The 22,272-nt window shown below is 45.3% G+C and overlaps 1 protein-coding gene across 3 annotated transcripts in view; it reads left to right on the top strand.

Annotated features, from left to right (window-relative positions):
• The window catches only part of mettl21e (methyltransferase like 21e), a 101,631-nt gene extending 98,726 nt beyond the window's left edge, over positions 1-2,905 (top strand). For all 3 annotated transcript variants that reach the window (XM_072475946.1, XM_072475945.1, XM_072475947.1), the window contains one exon: positions 1,526-2,905. In XM_072475946.1, the coding sequence (XP_072332047.1) occupies positions 1,526-1,968 (443 nt within the window). In that variant the 3' untranslated portion in view covers positions 1,969-2,905. The remainder of the gene's footprint in view (positions 1-1,525) is intronic.
• The last annotated feature ends 19,367 nt before the right edge of the window (positions 2,906-22,272 follow it).

Raw genomic sequence — 22,272 nt, 5'->3', positions numbered from 1 at the left:
GAGGGAATGGCTAGACACTTACCTGAGGGAATGGCTAGACATTTACTTGAGGGAATGGCTCGACATTTACCTGAGGGAATGGCTAGACATTTACCTGAGGGAAAGGCTAGACATTTACCTGAGGCAAAGGCTAGACAATTACCTGAGAAAATGGCTAGACATTTACCTGAGGGAATGGAGACAGCGGCTACAAGAGTGAACTTTCACTCAGTTGAGGAAATGAAAAATTTAAACATAACCCCTGAACTGCTGTATAGTTCACCTCAGATCCCTTGGACAGCTTCCGGAAACCCATGCTACCAATTTAAATCTGGAACCAAGTTAAAAATCATTTAAATTACCTCATTAACATATTCTGAGGACATTGTTACTCCAAATAAGCTTTTATTTCTCCCCTGTTTCCAAACTCATCTCTATTGAATCCAGGAGTGGGTTGCCTTCTCACTATAAAATTTATCATTTTTACTACATTCACTCCACTGCAAAATTCCCCACAGAATTTATAATAAATAAATAAATAAATGATGACCAACACAAATTTGTGTCCATAGTCTTTGAACCATAATACTTTCGCTGTTACTTCATCAAAGAAAGCAATCATGTTCACCAGACACAAATTTGTGGTCAGTGTGTTATATGGATTTGAGAAAGTGTTTGATTAAGTGCCACAAAGAAGCAAAATCTGAAACACATAAGATTAAAGGGACATTGGCAGCATGGATATGAGATTAGCTAAGAGACAGAAGCAAAGAAGGTTAAGGAGAGAGCTAATAGAGGTATTCGAAATTTGAAAAGAAATTATGCTATCCACAGGCTTTTGTATCAAGACATTTGTGGGTTGATTCAGCAGTCAGAAGCTCCGCCTTGTCACAATCCTGCCCCTTTGAAAATGTTCTCAGACGCTCTAAGTCATTACACCTAACTGTAAAAGGAAAATAAATTTATCGTTATATGATTAAAATAGACTTTTGCAAACATTGTTAATGAATGGATTAGCTTAAGTATTCAAATACTAAATAATGTTCTGAATTTTGAAATTCTGCTCATTGATGAGAACAAATGTTTGCATTTTTAGAAGACACTTTCAGTTACAAATGAGTTTTAAAAATGTTGCCACAGTCCCCGAGGACCGTAGGCTGCACTCCCCTTTGAGAGCTGACTCGTGGTGATTTAACCTGAGGGTCACCACCCCTCAGGCGAGGGGCAAGGTTGAGAAGGTGGGGCCTTCGTGAATAACCTCAGCCAGCACAGGAATCAGACCCATGATTTTGGCGTCACTCCGCATCACAAACCAGCCATCCAGCCAACTTAGCTAACCATGAATGTGTGTGTAAAATGACCCTACATTATATGCAAAATGTCAACACACAGGATATGCTTAAATATAAAATGTATACTTCCTTGTATAATATGAGATCCTGCTGGTCACAACTTGGTGTAATGTTCCAAACATTATTGTTTTCATGTTGCATTTTTTGGTGATACTATTTGCCTACTTTCTAAGTACACATTTCCGATTTTGCAGGTTCCGACGTGACTGCCACAGACCTGCCTCATTTACTGGGCAACTTACAGTTCAATATATCACGAAATACAAAAATGAGAAGTAAATATCAGCCAAAGGTCAGAGAACTTAGATGGGGAGTAGATTTGGAAAGAAAATTCCCCAAAAGTGATTGTCATTATGATTATATAATGGCCGCTGATGTTGTGTACAGTCACCCGTACTTGGATGAACTTCTAATGACTTTTGACCACTTATGTCAAGATGACACCATCATCTTGTGGACAATGAGATTTAGGCTCGAGAAAGACAACGCCTTTGTGGAGAAATTCCACTGTATATTTGACACTGAAGTTATATACGATCTCCCAACTTTACAGATAAAATTGTATAAAGCAAAAAGAAAAGTTTTGTGTACGGGTAAAGGTATAACACAGGGGCCAGAAAGGGAACTTGAGCACTAACTCGGTATATTTGTCAAGCAATTGTTCTCCTTATCACAATGAGCTGAGTTTAATTCCTTACAAATCAGACTTGCAAGATGTAATGAGAGGATATCCTTTCAACAAAATTTATATTGCCAGCATTGCTTCCAATGCCTGCCAAGATTTCCCAGCTAAGAAGCCTTCTAAGGCAAGCTTAGCTACCAACAGATATATCTGAACGACAAGACTAATTGAAAAGATGTCTCTAGACATGATCTTTAACATTGCCAGACTAGCTTGGGATCAGAATCTGTCAGTCGATATGCCTCTTGCTAAGATTACATTACAGCAGGAGAACATTCAATCACTCAATGTTCAAGCTTTCAGGCATATCAAGAAGGAACTGAAGTGCTCTATCCACCTGTTCTATAGCATTGCCAGAGATATTACTTACATTTTAGCAAAAGAAATCTACTAGAAAAACTTTTAAGTGAAAAGCTCTAAACCATCCATTTTTGTTTTGATTTTTTAATATATTACTCTGTTGCTTTTGAAAGCTGTTTTTGCTGTATTTCCAAAATGAAGAAATATGTTGAAAGTCTAAAAAATAAACTTAGACTTTGTGTATTTTTGTTTAACCTATAAACAAGCTCCCATCAGCATGTTAAAAGACAAATTAATTTTGATAAAAATTACCATTTGAGACAAAGGAGAAGACATTAGGTTTGCAAATAATTGCCTTCATGGTTAGCTTTCCATACAAGACTGCTGTATATACAGAGCATGAATGAAGCAGTAGACAGAATAGGCACTAAATACCTTCCATGGGAGTCAGCATTCTTCAATCTTCTGGCAAGAATTTGGAAATAAGATGATACTGGGAATTATATTAATATATAGAACATGCCTGAATAAAAATCATGTATTGTCAATCGCTGACTTAGTTTTCAAATAAAGTAATTGTTTTCAAAATGTAATTGTCAGCTATTTCATATTTATATATGATTCAAGAATAATTGGTTCATAATTAATACACCATAACAAACTGGTTTACATCATTGTTTACATTTTTATTTGGTTGAACACTTTGTGTAGCTAGTTTTTGTCTTCTTACGTCATCTTCTTTGGTCCAAAAGAGATGAACTTGAGGTAAACTTGTCTATTTCGTTTATTTTTGAAAAACATTTTATTAAGGCATTTATGGTTGAATAGCAACAAAAGATGCAAATACAAATGTAAACATAATTCAGTGCGTAACAACCCCCCCCCCCCCAACCAATAACCATACCCCGCCAACTGGCTTTTACTCACACTCCCCAAGTCCCTCCATCTCCTCTCGCTGTTGCTGCCTAAACTAAACTAAACTGAACTGAACTGAACTGAACTAACTCCCTCCCCCCCCCCCCCCATTATTCCCTAACACACCTCTCTTATTGTATCTGCTAACAGTTTAGTTTTCCCTGAAGAAGTCGATAAACGGCTGCCACCTCCGAACGAACCCTAACACTGAGAAGCCTGAGAAACGCGGCCATGTCACAAACCCAAACTGTCGATTTCGGGGGCTCCGAGCCTCTCCACGCTAATAAGATCCGTCTCCGGGCGACCAAGGAGGCAAAGGCCAAAACGTCAGCTTCTCTCGACCCCTGGACTCCCTGGACTTTCGACACTTCAAAAATTGCCACCTCCGGACTCGGCACCACCCTCGTTTTTAGCATCGTGGACATGACATCCGCAAATCCCTGCCAGAATCCCCTGAGCTTCGGACATGCCCAAAACATGTGGACATGATTTGCGGGCCCTCCTACACACCTCACACACCTGTCCTCTACTCCAAAGAACCTGCTCATCCGGGCCACTGTCATGTGTGCCCGGTGAACCTCCTTGAATTGTATTAGGCTGAGCCTGGCACATGATGAGGACGTGTTGACTCCACTCAGAGCATCCTCCCACAGACCCGCCTCTACCTCCTTTCCCAACTCATCCTCCCATTTACGCTTTAACTCCCCTATCTGGGTTCCCTCCCACTCCATCAGTTCTTTATAGATTTCTAAAACCTTCCCCTCCCGTTCTAGAAACTACCTTATCCTGTATCCCCTGTGGCGTAGAGGCGGGAAGGTTGAAACCTGCCTTCGCACAAAATCCCTCACCTGCAGATAACGAAACCCATTCCCTCCCAGCAGTTCAAACTCCTCCTCCAGATCCTCCAAACAGGGAAAGCTTCCATCAATAAACAGATCTCCCAGCCTCTCAATACCTGCTCTCTGCCACCTCCGAAAAGCCCCCATCCAACCTCCCTGGGACAAACCGGTGATTGCCACAAATTAGAGCCCACACCGATGCTCCCTCTGCTCCCATGTGCTTCCGCCACTGCCCCCAAACTCTCAGAGCCGCCACTACCACCGGGCTTGTGGAGTACCAGGCCGGCGAGAATGGCAGAGGTGCTGTTACCAGTGCTCCTAAACTTGTGCCCCTACGTGATGCCGCCTCTACCTGCTTCCACACCGACCCCTCCCCCACCACCCACTTCCTGATCATGGCTATATTTGCCGCCCAGTAATAGTTCCTAAAGTTCAGCAGGGCCAACCCTCCCCCATCCCGGCTCCACTACAGCAGCACTTTCCTTACTCGCGGGGTCTTGCCCGCCCATGCAAACTCAGAGATCACCGCATAACCCACTTAAAAAAGGCCTTTGGTATAAAAATAGGGAGACACTGGAAAACAAACAAAAATCTCGAAAGAACCGTCATCTTTACGGTCTGTACCCTCCCCGCCAGTGACAACGGAAGAATGTCCCACCTCCGAAACTCCTCCTTCATTTGGTCAACTAACCGGGCCAGATTTAATTTATGCAACTGCTCCCATCCCTGTGCCACCTGAATTCCCAAGTATCAAAAACTCCCTCCCACCACTTTAATCGACAACTCCCCCAGTCTCCTTTCCTGCCCCTCGCCTGGATCACAAAAACCTCACTCTTACCCATGTTCAATTTAAACCCAGAGAACCGGCCAAATTCCCCTAAGATCTGGATACTCTCTTCCATCCCCCCTAACGGGTCAGAAATATACAGGAGTAGGTCGTCTGCATACAACGAGACCCTGTCCCCTCCCCCCCACACACACACCCCCTCCACCCACCCACCCCTGAACTAGCCCCTTCCAGTCCTTTGACGCTCTCAGCGCCATCGCCAATGGCTCTATGGCCAAGGCAAACAACAGTGGGGAGATGAGACATCCCTGCCTTGTCCCCCGGTGCAGTCTAAAGTAGTCCGAACTCACCCGGTTCGTCCGCACATTCGCCACCAGTGCCTTGTACAGCAACCGGACCCAGTCAACAAAGCCCTGCCCAAACCCAAACCGTCCCAGGACCTCCCACAAATAATTCCACTCCACCCGGTCGAAGGCCTTCTCCGCGTCCATAGCGACCACCACGTCCACCTCCCTCCTCTCGGAGGGCATCATGCTGACATTCAAGAGCCTTCTAACTTTGGCCGTTAACTGCCTGCCTTTGCCAAATCCCGTCTGGTCCTCCCCTATCTCCCCTGGTACACAATCCTCTATTCTCGAGGCCAAAACCTTGGCCAGCAATTTGGCATCAACATTTAGTCGGGAGATTGGTCTGTATGACCCACATTGTTCTGGGTCCTTCTCCTGCTTCAGGATCAATGAGATCGAAGCCTGTGACGTTGTTGGGGGAAGAACACCCCGCTCCCTTGCCTCATTAAATGCCCTCACCAGCCGAATACCCAGCATCTACCCCCCCCCCCCCAAGCCAGGCCCTATTCAAATTTAAAAAATCAATCCGGGAGTACACTTTGTGAACATGGGGAAAAAAAGAAAATTCCTTCGCTCTTGGTCATCCGAACCTCCACGGATCTACCCTCCCCCCCCCCATCTGTTCCATAAACTGCTTTAGTTCCTTCGCAGCCTCTGGCACCCTCCCTATCCTCGAACACGACGGATCCAACTGACCGCCCCCCCCCCCCGCTCAAACATACATATGCAAAACATAACAATCCCCAACAAACACAAAGAAGAAAATTCCACCCACCAGCCCCCATTAAGAACAAAGTTAACCTGCATACAAAACTGAGCAATGGCCCAAAGCTCAGTACAAAACAATACATACAAAACCCAAAGAGAAAAGAAATTTAGCAGCATAATAAGAACACAACTACTTGCCCCAAGTTCAATGTCCTCCATCACCTGCTAGTCCCCTGTCCTTACCAAAGTTCATCGCCTCATCCGGCGATCCAAAATAAAGCTCTTGGCCCTCGTAAGTGACCCACAAACGAGCTGGGTACAACATGCCGAACTTCACCCCGTTGTCGAAGAGGGCCGATTTCTCTTTATTGAAACTCGACCTTCTTTTGGCCAGTTCCGCACCCAAATCCTGGTAAATGTACAGCTCGTTACCTTCCCATTTGCAGCTCCTTGTCTGCCTGGCCCAACTCAAGATCTGTTCCTTGTCTAGGAACGGGTGCATTTGTACCACCATCGCCCTCGACGGCTCATTCTTCAGCGGCTTCCTCATAAGTGCTCTGTGCGCCCTGTCCACCTCCAAGGGCCGGATAAACACACCTTCCCACAGCAGCTTCTCGAACATATGCACCACATATGTCCCTGCGTCTGATCCCTCGCTGCCCTCCGGGAGGCCAACAATCCTCAGGTTCTGCCTGCGTGATCTGTTCTCCAAATCCTCCTCTCTTGCAGCCTCTTCTGGTGGTCCTTCATCAGCTCCATCTCCACCGCCATCGCAGTTAGCTGATCATCATGCTCAGCCACCGCCTCTTCCACCGACTGGATCGCCTGGACCTGGGTTTCCAATCGCTGCTCCACACGACCAATCCCCGTCTTAATCAGATTCAGGTATTCCTTTCTTTGCTGAGCAAAGCTGTCGTGGAGGAAGTCCACCAACTGCTCCGTTGACCACTGGGCCGGCAATTTCAGTCCCTGAGCCTCCGCCATATTCTCCTGTGCTGCAGACTCCACTCACTTCTTCGACCAACTATCTCTCCTTTTCAGACCACTTCTGGTCCACAAATCCAAACACTGGTGGGGAATCCTTCTCCTCTACCTCAACAATCTCCTGTTTTGTCAATCAAATCCCGCATAAGTCGGGGAAAAAGGTCCCAAATGACCACCACGAGCGACCACTCCATGGCCTCCACCGGAAGTCCTCGTCTATTTCTTTTTTTAATGATCTGCACTGACAATTTGCTTAATTTGTTGACAACCCCTTGTTAAACAAACTTTGTCTGACTTTCCCACTTACTTCAGTTTTCACTATCTAGTCCAAGAATTTGGAATTCAATGTACCTCTTACGAACATATGAAATCCATTCATAAGCATAAAATCTTTGATCAAGTATCGCAAATGTGTAGTTATGATATTATAGATTTTATAAAAAAGCTAGTCTTCCTTTTAATCGGCCACAAGAAACCTTAATGATGACTGCCAAATGTCAGCTGACATTTTACATCTGCAGTGTAGTCAAGCTTCCTGATTGAGCATGTGCAGTTAGCGACAGCCATCTCCGGGGCCCGATCAAAATGGCCGCAGCCACCACCCGATTCCAGATCCGCGGCCCATGTAACACTGACGTCTGATATCATGGTGTTGGTTACATGCTCTCGACCACCAATCAGGGATAACCTCAGCCCCAGTCCCAGTGAAGACCAATAAGGGCCTAGCTCACCAATGAGGTTAAGACCAGTGACATACGTGTATATAAACTAAGCACGCAAACAGCTCTCTCTCTCTTACCTTGGGAACACTAAAGAAGTGTAACTGTGCTGCACCTTTGGGAGCTCAATAAAGCCATTGAAATCTGTGAAAACAAAGAGATCGAACATTTCCATAAGGCTCCAAGTCCAGACGTGTGAAGACAGTTAAATTTAAATACAAGGGGAAACAGAAACTCATTGATAATAGCTTCCCTAGAGTGAACTGCTGTTTCCAAACTCACCAAACCTGGAAGATTGGGGACATTTCAAGTTAAAGGTTAATGATCCCATACTCGGACGATTTGGGTTCGGGGAGGGACTGGTTAATTAGGTCAGACTATTGTACCAGGCCCCAAAAGCTAGCGTAAGGACGAACAGGATAATGTCAGATTACTTCAGACTACATGGCAGGACCAGACAGGGATGCCCACTCTCCCCGTTGCTGTTCGCGCTGGCCATAGAACCGTTGGCGATTGCGCTGAGAGCTGCAAAGGGGTGGAAGGGAATGACTAGGGGTGTGGGGGGGGGGGGTGGGGGGGGGTGGGGCGATATGTTCCTGGAGGGGAACTTTGTGAGTTTGAGGGAGTTGGAGGAGAAAGCTGGGCTGGAAAGGGGAAATGACTTTAGGTACTTACAGGTGCGGGACTTTGTACGCAGACAGGTCCCATCCTTCCCACGCCTCCCACCAATAGGGATCCAGGACAGAATAGTCTCTAGAGGAGAAGGAGGAGAGGGTAGAGTCTCGGATATTTACAAGGTGCTCATGAAGGGAGAAGAGTCCCAGACGGAGGAACTGAAACACAAATGGGAAGAGGAGCTCGGCGGGGAGATGGAGGATTGGGTATGGGCGGAAGCCCTGAGTAGGGTTAACTCAACCGCAACATGTGCCAGGCTCAGCCTAATTCAGTTTAAGGTCGTTCACCGGGCCCACATGATGGTGGCTCGGATGAGCAAAATTTTTGGGGTAGAGGACAAATGCGCTAGATGCGGGAGGACCAGCGAACCATGTTCACATGTTTTGGGCATGTCCTAAGCTTAGGGGGTACTGGGAGGGATTTGCGGGGGTCATGTCCCAGGTGCTGAAAACAAGGGTGGTGATGAGTCCAGAGATGGCAATTTTCGGGGTTTCGGAAGACCCAGGAATCCAGGGGGAGAAAGAGGCCGATGTTCTGGCCTTTGTTTCCCTGATAGCCCGGCGGCGAATACTGCTGGCATGGAGGGACTCAAAACCCCCGAAGACCGAACTATGGCTTTCGGACATGTCAAGTTTTCTGGGTATGGTGAGGGGATCTGTACTGAGGTTCGCCCGAAGGTGGAAACCATTCATCGACTTCTTCGCGGGAGAGTGAACGTCAGCGAGGGGGGGGGGGGGGGGGGGGAGATTAGAGTAGAGTAGGAGGGATAAATAGGAGGGTAGTGTCTATGGGAGAGGAGCGGGTATGTGCATTATGGTTTGGTTGAAGTGTTGGTTTTTCGTTGATGTTTGCATATTTCTGTAATCTGTAACTGTTTACAATGCCAAAAAATACCTCAATAAAATTGTTTGTTAAAAAAAAAGGTTAATGATCCTGGCTAAAAGACAATGGAAGGGAGTGTGCTCCCTGACTTACCTGGAAAAATTATTTAACAGTTTGGGATAGCAGCCATTTTGAGATTTGAAATGTAGAAAGTTTGGCTGAGAAAAGTAATTTTGTGCTGAGAACCCAGAAGACCTCCAGAAATCATAGAATTTACAGTGCAGAAGGAGGCCATTGGGCCCATCGAGTCTGCACCGGCCCTTGGAAAGAGCACCCTACTTACGCCCACATCACCACCCTATCCCCGCAACCCAGCAACCCCACCTAACCTTTTTGGACATTAAGGGCAATTTTGCATGGCCAATCCACCTAACCTGCACATCTTTGGACTGTGGGAGGAAACTGGAACCCACGCAGACACGGGGAGAATGTGCAGACTCCGCACAGACAGTGACCCAAGCCGGGAAATCGAATCTGGGACCCTGGAGCTGTGAAGCAACAGTGCTAACCACTCTGCTACCGTGCCACCCATTGTTACATTTATTTCCTATAGTCATTTTTATCCTACATAGTCGGTTCCAACTCACAGCTCTCAGCTGAACGAACAGCATGTGAGAGCTGGGTTTCTGTCTTCTACTGGGACTCACAGAGGACGTTGTCCAGAAATCATCATTGTTCAGCTGAAAATGGAATCCAGGCAGTCTTCAAGTGTCATGTCTGCAGAACCAATAAAGAAAAGGAATCTTCACTCAATCATCGAAGTTCCTTTACCTGTTGATTCCACCAGAAAGACATGCACTGATCAATCAACTACCAAAGCCATCACAGCTGCTGAACATAACCCTTCACTCCAAACACCCAACCGCAGGCTTACAATATCTTACAAAAACTGATTTGAAATCTTATCTTTAAGTGCCTTTTTTAATCCGCATTTTAATCTTTGTATCTATATTTTAGTTAATAACTTGATCACTCTCATTTAACTAACTTTCAGCAGTAGTTTTGTCGTAAACTAACCTTCATCTTGTTTAAGAATAAAACTGTTGGGTTATTTAAACCACTCACAAATTAAAAGGGGGGTACATATACACTCACATTCTTAGATCATGGACCGCCTTGACGAACTGCCTTTTGCATGACATAAGTCTGTCTTCCAGGCTCACCTGAAACAACAATCATTCCTCACATCTCCGATTTCTAAGTTCTGGCATAGGTCTTACAGAGCTCAACGGACCCTCACCAATATTCCTTTCAATGTGGGTACCAAAGCTGTGCTTGAGTTGAGGATGCATTTATTTTTAAAATTGTATTGTTTGCTATGCAGCCCAGCATTTGAATTGTTTCGTTATTACCTGGGGATTCTAAACTAATTGTTTTTGAGACCTATGTACCATAATTACAAGTGAACCTCCTGTTCTGATACCATTTATTTGTCCCATCGAATTGTACGTTCCATCTTACATTTTCTTTTGCGAAAACTTCTGACTCCAAATGTTACATTTATTTCCGACATAGGTACATTGAACAAAGGGAAGGTGTGACAGGGTGGTGGAATGAGTTAGAAGCACACCTTCAATCACTAATGGAAGCAATCAATTTATTGTAAGTGTATAATATGGCTCAGGACTTCATTGCAAACTTGGCCCAAACATGGACAAAAGAGCTGAATTCCAGAGGTGCGGTGAAAGTAACCGTTCTTGACACCAAGATAGCATTGCACCAAGTGTAGCATCAAGAGATCCTAGCAAAATTGAATTCAATGGGAATCAGGAAGGAAATACTTTGGAATCATATCTAGCACAAAGGAAGATGGTTGTTGTCATTGAAGGTCAATCATATCAGTCCCAGGACATTCATTCAGGAATTTCTCAGGCTAGTATCCTGACCCAACCATCTTCAGATGCTTCATCAATGGCCATTATTTCAGAAGTCAGGATGCCTGCTTATAATTGCAAAGTACTCAATATCATTCCCAACTCCTCAAATACTGGTATAAACCAGAAAATGTGGGAAATAATCAGCAGGTCTTGCAGCATCTGTGGTGAGTTAACTTTTCAGGTATGATTTTCATCAGAATCTGTTTCTCTCTTCACAGATGCTGTCAGACCTGCTGAGTATTTCCGACAATATCTGTTTTTATTTCAGGTTTCCAGCAACCGTATTTAGGTTACCGCCAGATACTGAAGCAGTCAGCGACTCCATACAACAAGACATGGACAACATCCAGGTTTAAGGTGAGAAGTGGCAAGTTACATATTAATAATAATCCTTGTTGTCACAAGTAGGCTTACATTAACACTGCGATCAATTTATTGTGAAAAGCCCCGAGTCGCCAAATTCCAGCGCCTGTTCGGGTACACAGAGGGAGAATTCAGAATGTCCAATTCACCTAACAGTACGTCTTTCGGGACTTATGGGAGGAAACACACGCAGACACAGGGAGAACGTGCAGACTCTGCACAGACAGTGACCCAAGGGGAATCGAACCTGGGACCCTGGAGCTGTGAAGCAACAGAGCTACCCACTTGGAGAATCGCCGGGTCCGTGCTGCACATATGCGGGGCTGACAAGCTGCAGCCGCACGCAGGCCTACACCCCCAAACACGCACCGATCGCGTCACAAAATATGGTGCCGCAGTGCTGGACCGCGTATCCGCCCACTCTAACCCCACAGCCTACCTCCTGGCCAGCCCCCACCACTCCCCACAGCCCTGGCAGAAGCCTCCCGACCAGCGGCACGGATCCCGGCCGAGTGTGGCGGTGGTGGACACTGTCCGCACGCCCTCTCTCTCTCTCTCCGCAGCTGCCACGCCAGCCTCAAGAACGCTGACGCCACATGTGGCCATCGGGAACTTGGCCCATCAAAGGTGGAGCATCGCGGGTGCGTCCGCTAATAACAATCCAATGGTGTTGCGACTGCGTGTGGCGCGGAGAATCCCGCGCATTGAGTTTAATTTGGTAAGATCATGTAGTTAATGAGAGGAGCCGGGGCTAAACAGTCACAGTCTTTGTGGAGACAAAATCCCATCTTCTCATTGAGGATATCCTTCACCGCGTTGTGTGGCACTATCATTGCACTAAATGGGATAGACTTCAAACAGGTCTAGCAACTCAAGACTGGGCATCCATGAGGTGCAGTTGGCCGTCAGCAGCAACACAACTGTATTCAAACACAATCTGTAACCTCACGGCCTGGCATAGAATATAGAACATACAGTGCAGAAGGAGGAAATTCGGCACATCGAGTCTGCACCGACCCACATTAAGCCCTCACTTCCACCCTATCCCGTAACCCAATAACCCCTCCTAACCTTTTTGGTCACTAAGGGCAATTTAGCATGGCCAATCCACCTAACCTGCACATCTTTAGACTGTGGGAGGAAACCGGAGCACCCGGAGGAAACCCACGCACACATGGGGAGAACGTGCAGACTCCGCACAGACAGTGCTAGTGGTGTGCCTCAGGGATCAGTGTTGGGACCACAATTGTTTACAATTTACATGGATGATTTGGAGTTGGGGAGCAAGTACAATGTGTCAAAGTTAGATGACACTAAGATGAGTGGTAGAGCAAAGTGTGCAGAAGACATTGAAAGTCTGCAGAGGCCTGTAGATAGTTTAAGTGAGTGGGCAAGGATCTGGCAGATGGAGTACAATGTTGATAAATGTGAGGTCATCCATTTTGGTAGGAATAACAGCAAAATGGACTATTAAGGGTAGTGAATCTGTGGAATTCTCTGCCCAGTGAAGCAGTTGAGGCTACCTCGTTGAATGTTTTTAAGGCAAAGATAGATAGATCTTTGAACAGTAAAGGAATTAAGGGTTATGGTGATGGGGCCTGGGTCCACAAAAAGTTCAGCCATGATGTTATTGAATGGCGGAGCAGGCTCAAGGGGCCAGGTGGCCTACTCCTGCTTATAGTTCTTATGTTCTTATGTAGTGGACAATTAAACAACTCACTGGAAGAGGAGGCTTCACAAATATCCCCACCATTACTGAAAGAGGAGCCCAGCACATCGGTGATAAAGTGCTAAATGGATAATCCATTTCAGCATTCTCCAGGTGTCCCCAGCATCAGAAATGTCAGCCTTCAGCCAATTTAATTCACTCCCAGTGATTTCAAGAAGCAGCTGAAGCACTTATGCTCCAGAATGCCGTGCCCCTAGCCAAACCTTTCCAGTACGGCTACAACACTGGCATCCACCTAGTACACAAGAAACAGGACAATTGCAACCCGGCCAATTACTGCCCAATCAGTCTACTGTCAGATCATCAGTAAAGTAATGGAAAGGATCACCAACAGTGCGATCAAGCAGCACTTACTTAGCAATAACCTGCTCACTGGCATTCTTTGTTGACTCCATCTGGATTCCGTGCCACAGGGATGTCAGATGCCGTTACCTGATTGCAATGCGCCATGGAGAGGTCACTGCACGTTCTGACTGATGTCACTGCTCTTAAGTGCCAGTGCAACAAGGTCAACACTGGTAGGACGGTAGCTGCCATGGAGTCTGTAGTGATCTTTACATGGGTATGTAACGGGAGGGGCTGATGGGAAATGGAAAGACCACTAGGGGGCAGCACTGGTGGGTATAAAGTGGGAAGCAAGCAGCCCTCAGGGGTCTTTGGCTGATTAGACTGTGAGGAGAACAAAGGCAGAGATTTAGCTTAGGGCTGCTAGTGTGGTCAGGCCTAGTTGTAGTGTATAGAAAAGTTGTAACCTTTCTACTAGTACAGTTCTTAAAGTAAGAGCTCACGCTGTTATTTAAGTTGTGTTACTCAATAAACTTTATGTAAAACTTCTGGACGACTTCGAGCTTTCTTCCGAAAGCCTTTGCTGTAACTGAATTCAGTAGCACATGTTACCTGCCATACAGGTAACAAAACAGAGTCCTTCATGCAGGGCACAGCATCTGATATAAGGCATGACCCAGAGGCCGATTTACAGGGAGTGGGGCCCTGTGCTCACCTTCATTTCTACTGCCCCCCCCCATTCCCACCCCACCAAACCTCACCCACCCGTCTCCCAGAACGCAAAGGCAGAAGCCCCCAAAATACACCTTTTCATCATTTGTAAAAACATGACTATATGAATAATTGCTGAAAACCCAGCTAACCTCTTGCCTGGATGATGGTAAAGATGGTCAATATTGTGATGTGAGTATTGAAGTGAGGAAACACGGAACTTGCCGACTAAAAACAAGGTGGAAGAATCAGCCAATGACATCACTGCAGCACAGGCAGGTCCATGGCAGCAAAGCCAAATTGTTACAGAGAACTGGCACTGCAGGAATCTGCAAATACACTCATTATTTTTAGTTTATTTTGTATGCACTTTTATGATCTGTAAGGAAATGTAGCTTTGCACTTAGAAAAATTTTGAATGGTCAAGTCCTGAGCTAGAGAATTTTAATTGAATGTTATAAATGACAATAAAGCTAATAAAAACATTGCAACTCTTTTTTTAAAAGATCCATGCATCACAATTAAGGTTTGTTCAGAATGAGTCAGTGCATGAACATATACGACAATCAACAAGGTACATTGGCTGTTATTCTCTGTGTTTCACAAAGTTTCATTCAGTTTCAAAAATCAAAGTTAATTTCCTCTGATAAAAAATCAAAAATATTAGTGACATAGGTTCAGGTGAGTAGGGTCCAGTGAGTCCAAGTCCAGTTTCATGTGGCTTTGTCTGGCACCATTGGTAGGATTGGAAGAGAAATGGTAAGCATAGTCAAAAGAATAAAGGTCTAGGCATCTAAAAACTGACTAAGCCCTTGAGTACAGTGAAAGTAGGCAGGAACTTAAACGTGGAATAAGGAGGGCTAAATGGGGCCAGGAAATGTCTTTAGCAAACATGATCAAGGAGAATCCCAAAGCTTTTTATGCATATATTAGGAGCAAGAGGGTAGCAATAGAAAGAGTAAGCCCACTTAAGGACAATGGAGGGAAGTTATGCGTGGAACCACAAGAAGTGGGTGAAATCCTTAATGAGTACTTTGTAATGGTGGACATAACGGATGTTGATGTCTGGGATAGGTGTGTGAACAATCTTGAGAACGTCAATATATATATATATCCAGGGTCCCAGGTTCGATTCCAAGCTTGGGTCACTGTCTGTGCGGAGTCTGCACATTCTCCCCGTGTCTGCGTGGGTTTCCTCCGGGTGCTCTGGTTTCCTCCCACAGTCCAAAGATTTTTTTTTAGAAAATATTTAGAATTTTAACATTTTAACATTCTAAGCACCAGAGCGGTCCAACACACGCAAAAAAAACCCACAATAACATACTCAACTTCCCCCCGCTCTGGCTCCTATCTACCCAAATATTAGATTCCTTGTCCTTATTTTCCACTTCCATGCCTCCTCTTCCCCCCTCCCGCGCATTCCCTCGCCCCCCCCCCCCCACTCCTGCTGAAGATCAGTTTTCCTTAAAGAAGTCGATGAACGGCTGCCAGCTCCGAGTGAACCCCTGTAATGAACCCCTTCAGGCGAACTTAATCTTCTCTAGCCTAAGAAACCCTGCCCTGTCACTGACCCACACCACTGACCTTGGAGGCTCCGAGTTCCTCCATCCCAGCAAAATCCGTCTCCGGGCCACCAGGGAGGCAAAGGCCAAAACGTCAGCTTCTCTCTCCCCCCTGGATTCCCGGATCTTCCGACACTCCAAATATTGCCACCGCTGGACTCGGAGTCACCCTCCCTTCCAGGACCTCTGACATGACATCTGAGAATCCCTGCCAAAATCCCCTCAGCTTCGGACACGCCCAAAACATATGTACATGATTCGCCGGACTTCCCCCGCACTGCCCACACCTGTCCTCCACCTCCTCAAAAAAACCTATTCATCCGGGCCACAGTCATTTGAGCCCTGTGGACCACCTTGAACTAGATCAGGCTGAGCTTGGCACACGATGAGGATGCATTGACTCTCTTCAGGGCCTTCTCCCATAGCCTGACTTAAAACTCCCCTCCCAATTCTTCCTCCCACTTCCTCTTCACCTCCCCGATTGGGACCCCACAGTCCAAAGATGTGCAGGTTAGGTGGATTGGCAATGATAAATTGTCCTTGGTGTTCAAAAACGTTAGGTGGTGTTACTGGGTTATGGGGATTGGGTGGAGCAGTGTGCTTGGGTAGGGTGCTCTTTCCAAGGGCTAGTGCAGACTCGATGGGCCGAATGGCCTCCTTCTGCACTGTAAATTCTATGATTCTATGATATCAAAGGTGGAAGTGTTGAGTATCCTAAATTACATTAAGGTAGACAAGTTCCCGGGGCCGGATGGGATCTATCCCAGATTACTGCGGGAGGCAAGGGGGAGAAATAATAATAATCTTTATTGTCTCAAGTAGGCTTACATTAACACTGCAATGAAGTTACTGTGAAAAGCCCCTCGTCGCCACACTCTGGGACCTGTCCGGGTACACAGATAGAATTCAGAATGTCCAAATTATCTAACAAGCACGTCTTTCGAGACTTGTGGGAGGAAACCGGAACACCCGGAGGAAACTCACACAGACACAGGGGGAACACGCAGACTTCGCACAGACAGTGACCCAAGCCAGGAATCGAACCTCGGACCCTGGAGCTGTTAAGCAACAGTGCTACCCACTGTGCTACCATGCTGCCCACCTAGCTGGGGTCTTAACAGATATCTTCACATCCTCTTTGACCACAGGCAAGGTTCCAGAGGACTGGAGAATAGCCAATGTTATTCTCTTGTTTAAGAAAGGAAGCAGGGATAATCCAGCAAATTATATGTTGGTGAGCCTGACATCAGTGGTGGGGAAAGATACTGAGGGACAGGATATATGCACATTTGAAGAAAAATGGACAAGTTAGTGACAGGCAGCATGGTTTTTTACAGGGAAGGTCATGTCTCACCAACTTGATTGAGTTTTTTTGAAGAGGTGACAAAGGAAATTGATGAGGGCAGTGCTATGGATGTATTTCATATGAACATTAGTAACGCATTTGACAAGATCCCACATGGCAGACTGGTACAAAAACTAAAATCATATGGGATTCAGGGTGGGCTGGCTAGATGGATACAGAACTTGTGATAGAGATCACACTCACTGCAGAATTTGGGTTAGAATAAGGACAAGTATAAGCAGCAGAAATTAATATATCAAGTTTTTTATTCAAAATGGAATAAAAGTAGCGGGATTCTCCGGCCCCCGCAGCCCCGCCGCCGGCTGCTGTATTCTCCGGCGCCGGTTTTCGGGCAGGGGCAGGATTCACGTCACGTCTGTCGGGGACCGTTGGCAACTGCCCACCCGACAATTCTCCGGGCCCCGATGGGCTGAGCGGCCGTCCGTTTCTGGCCAGTCCCGCCGCGTGGATTAGACATGGTCCCGCACAGCGGGATCTGGCAGGTAAGTCGGCTGGGGTGGTCTTTGGGGGGGCATGGGTAATCCGACCTCGGGGAGGGGCCCACGATGGTCATGCCCGCGATCGGGTCCACCGATCTGCGGGCGGGCCTGAGCCGTGGGGGCACTCCTTCTTTCTGCGCCGGCCCCTGTAGGGCTCCGCCATGGCCGGCGCGGAGAATACAACCCCCTGCGCATGCGCAGAACCTCGCCGGCAGTTCCGCGCATGCGCGAGATCACGCCGGCCCTTCGGCACATGCGCTAATTCGCGCAGTCCCTTCGCCGCCGGCTGACGCGGTGCCAACCCCTCCGCCGTCCACCTAACCCCCGGAAGTACGGAGAATTCCGCACTTTTGGGGGCTGTTGATGCCGGAGTGCTTCACGTCGGTTTTCCTGCCGGTGTGGGGACTTAGTCCCGCGAAAGGAGAATCCCACCCAAGGACTTTCAAAAATCACCATTTGCTGCAAGAAATTGACCCCAAGGATCATTAAGCCATTCCAGACAAATGTGGGATGAGGAAGATCTTTGAATTGACAGCTCATAAATTCTTTAAATTACCTTCCTGCAATTATAACCAGAAACTAGACCGTGGGAAGGACAATCTGAGATAGCAACCAAAAATAAATTAACAAATTCCTTCCTTAGCGATATAACTTTTGACATTCCATTCGGAATAGTGTCTGTCTGAACATCTATATATCTAAGAAATTTGACACATTAAAAATAGACAGAAGTAGAAAGATCTCTCAAACAACTTCCTGCCCAACCATATATCTTAGACACCTAGCATTCAAGCAGACACTGAGATCATTAAAGCACATATTGATGATAAGACAACAAACCTGACCATTTGGCTATAGGAAATTAGCCAACATCAAGAGATAAGACAACAGGAAAACCCTACACTAAATAGGAGGAATTATGTATAAAAAGAGGGACATTTTGGTAGAATTGGTATCTCACTCTCTCCTGCTGGAGTGGATCAAAGCTCAGTTCTACAGCTTGCCTCGTCAAACACAGACCAAGTGGTTTTTGTAAGTATGTTTCTATTAAACTTCTTAGAAATGTATGAGAAATTGATATGAGATACTTTAGGATTTTCCATGTTTAGGTATATCATTCTCTTAGAGAAATTAGTTTGTTAGCAGATAACAACTGCTAACTGTTTTATGGGCAGCACAGTAGCGCAAGTGATTAGTACTGTGGCTTCACAGCACCAGGGTCCCAGGTTCGATTCCCCGCTGGGTCACTGTCTGTGCGGAGTCTGCACATTCTCCCTGTGTCTTTGTGGGTTTCCTCTGGGTGCTCCGGTTTCCTCCCACAATCCAAAGACGTGCAGGTTAGGTGGATTGGCCATGATAAATTGCCCTTAGTGACCAAAAAAGGTTAGGAGGGGCTATTGGGTTACGGGGATAGGGTGGAAGTGAGGGCTTAAGTGGGTCGGTGCAGACTCGACAGGCCGAATGGCCTCCTTCTGCACTGTATGTTCTATGTTCTATATCCTTCATAGATAACTAAGGACTGTTAATCAATTTATATTTTTACCTCTGCAATTCTATATGTATCAATTGAGAGTATTTTATAATAAAAATACTACTATTAGAAATTGAACTGTGTAGTCTTGCTCTCAATAAGTTTTAGATCCTAGACACTCATTTAGGAAGTCTTAAACGACAAGGATCCACGACCGACAGAGGTAGGGGTTTTTAGTTATGAGTGATGTACCTGAACTTCTTCCAAGAGAAAGTAACTGAAATCTTGTTTGGTTGTTTGAGACACAGAAAGACAACCTCCCCTCGTGAGAGCTATTCTGAGTCTTAGGAGAGAAACAGATTTCCCTTTTTTGGTGGCTTAACCTAAATAATAGGTTTGTAAGATAGTGTTTTCAGGTCCGGAATACCTAAACCTGTCACAAGCTGGCTTAGTTATAGAAGATGGAGAGGTGTTGGAAGGGTGTTTTTCAGAATGGAGATCTGTAGCTAGTGGGGATCAGTGCTGGGACCTCTATTGTTTGTAGTATCTGGAGAAAAATGTGAGTGCTCTGATTAGCAAGTTTGCAGATGGCACTAAGATTAGCAGAGTTGCAGATAGTGCCGAGGATTGTCAGAAGATACAACAGCATATAGAAACTTTGGCATAGAAATGGCATATGGAGTTTAATCCGGGCAAATGTGAGGTGATGCATTTTGGAGGATCAAATCTAGGAATGAATTATGCTGTAAATGGCAGAACCCTTAGGAACATTAACATACAAAGGGATCTGGGCGTGCAGGTCCACAGTTCCCTAAAAGTGGCAACAGAGGTGGCTAAGTGGTTAAGAAGGCATATGGCATGCTTGTCTTCATCAGCCGGGGGATTGAGTACAAGAGTTGGGAAATCATGTTGCAACTATATAAAACCTTGGTTAGGCCGCATTTGGTGTATTGTGTGTAATTCTGGTCACCACATTATCAGAAGGATGTGGAAGCTTTGGAGAGAGTGCAAAGAAGGTTCACCAGGATGTTGCCTGGTCTCGAGGGTGTTGGTTATGAGGAGAGGTTGAATAAACTAGGATTGTTTTCACAGCAAAGATGGAGGCCGAAGGGAGACCTGATAGAGGTCTACATAATTATGAGAAGCATAGACCGGCTAGATAATCAGGGGCTTTTTCCAAGGGTGGAAGTGTCAATTACAAAGGCGCACAGGTTCAAGGTGAGAGGGGGAAAGTTTAAGGGAGATGAACAAGGTAAGTTATTCACACAGAGTGGTGAGTGCTTGGATTGCGCTGCCTGAGGATGTGATGGAAGCAGGCACATTAGCAACATTTAACAGGCATCTGGATGGGTACATGAATTCTGTTCCTTGTCCTGGAAACTTTCTGAAGGCCAGTCTTGAGAGAGTGATGGTGGTTAAACTATAGCATGTGGTCAGCTGCAGGTGTTATTTCTGCCCAGCAACTTTCCAGTTTGAAAAATAGAATGTTTTTCATGGAGCATGGAAGGGCGTCAGATTTTAAAGATTTTTTTGCTTCATCTCTTGTTAGCAAGGCAACTTACATAGCTTTTTTTCTTACACGCTTTGTTTGCAAAATCATTAGTTACATCATTGTAGGTAATATCTTGTTATGAGGAATTTTCAATTGACAATATTGCAGAACTTGTCAAATGTTCCTGACTCATCATACTTTGCAAATCATTTTAAACTCTTTTCAGTACAGAAAAATACCATTCAATGGAAATATTTTTGACAGGTTTTGTTAAAAATATTTTCAGAATGGTTTCCACATTTGGATCGTTTGCCTGCACACTGTTACGTAACAACCTGTACAAATCAGCTGGTGATCTCGAAGCACAGAGCTAATAATTTTCGATTAAGTGAATGAATTGTTTCCCTCCATCTTCAAAAAGATAAGCCCCTATGTCCTCCTGGTAGAATTCACTTACTGCAGTGGCTTTCATCATTTTTGTCCATATTGACAATCTCTTTGATAATGTGGCGACTAGGGGATTATCTTAGTAACTTCATTGCAGTGTTAATGTAAGCCTACTTGAGACACTACTGAAGATTATTATTGGATTATTATTATATCAGTGTGTAATATTGTACAAATGTACAGCATGTGAAATGAAATGAAATGAAAATCGCTTATTGTCACAAGTAGGCTTCAAATGAAGTTACTGTGAAAAGCCCCTAGTCGCCACATTCCGGCGCCTGTTCGGGGAGGCTGTTACGGGAATCAAACCGTGCTGCTGGCCTGCCTTGGTCTGCTTTCAAAGCCAGCAATTTAGAGTTAATGGTATGTTAAGCCTAGCCACTAGAGGGAGCTAAGGGATAGAGATATATATTGCACTGGCTCTTGGGCTTCTGGGAGGAGATTACATTAGAGCTGAAGGAACAAGATTCAAAGTGTATTGCCGAGCTAGTTAAGATATTATAGTTATAGTTCATAGATAGAGATAGTGTTAGTGAGTGTAGTTTAAATCTTATATATATGTTTGTTACATATAATAAGTGTCGAACTCAAATTTAATAGTGTATAATAAAATTTGTTTAGTTCTTCAAAAGAGCTTTGTGTCTTTGTGATCACTACGCCTTCCACCCTGGAAATCTTTCCCAAAGATCACCACATAGAGGAATCTATATTTTCAGTTATGTTAGTGCATCTGCTTGCACCCATCTATACTCATTTTGAACTTCCATGACAAAACATTTAACTGAGGCTAGTTGTGTAGCATTCAATAAATTTGTATCAATATTTTGCAATGATTTGCTGACAGCATTAATTCTTTGAAGTAAATGATTCCACAAAAGAGTAAAAACAACAATATCATTCTTTTCAATAAGAAGTCTTACAACACCAGGTTAAAGTCCAACAGGTTTGTTGCGAATCACTAGCTTTCGGAGCACTGCTCCTTCCTCAGGTGAATGCTCCAGAGCAGTGCTCTGAAAGCCAGTGATTCAAAACAAATCTGTTGGACTTTAACCTGGTGTTGTAAGACTTCTTACTGTACTCACCCCAGTTCAACACCGGCATCTCCGTATCATTATTTTCAATGCCCTTGCTGGCATTGAGGGATAGATTGTTGTCACTTCACCACTCCACTAGGTTCTCTATCTCCTTCCTGTATTCTGACTCATTGTTATTCAGGATCCGGCACACTCTGTGTTATCAGCAAACTTGTAGATGGAGTTGGAAACAAATTTTGCCAAGCAGTCATAAGTGTACTATACTCCCTGTACACATACTACTGCCA

The sequence above is a fragment of the Scyliorhinus torazame genome, chromosome 15 (genome assembly GCF_047496885.1).
Source record: "Scyliorhinus torazame isolate Kashiwa2021f chromosome 15, sScyTor2.1, whole genome shotgun sequence".
Classification (NCBI taxonomy): Eukaryota; Metazoa; Chordata; class Chondrichthyes; order Carcharhiniformes; family Scyliorhinidae; genus Scyliorhinus; species Scyliorhinus torazame.
Note: the sequence above shows the minus strand (reverse complement) of the source record. Positions and strands in the feature narration are given on the sequence as shown.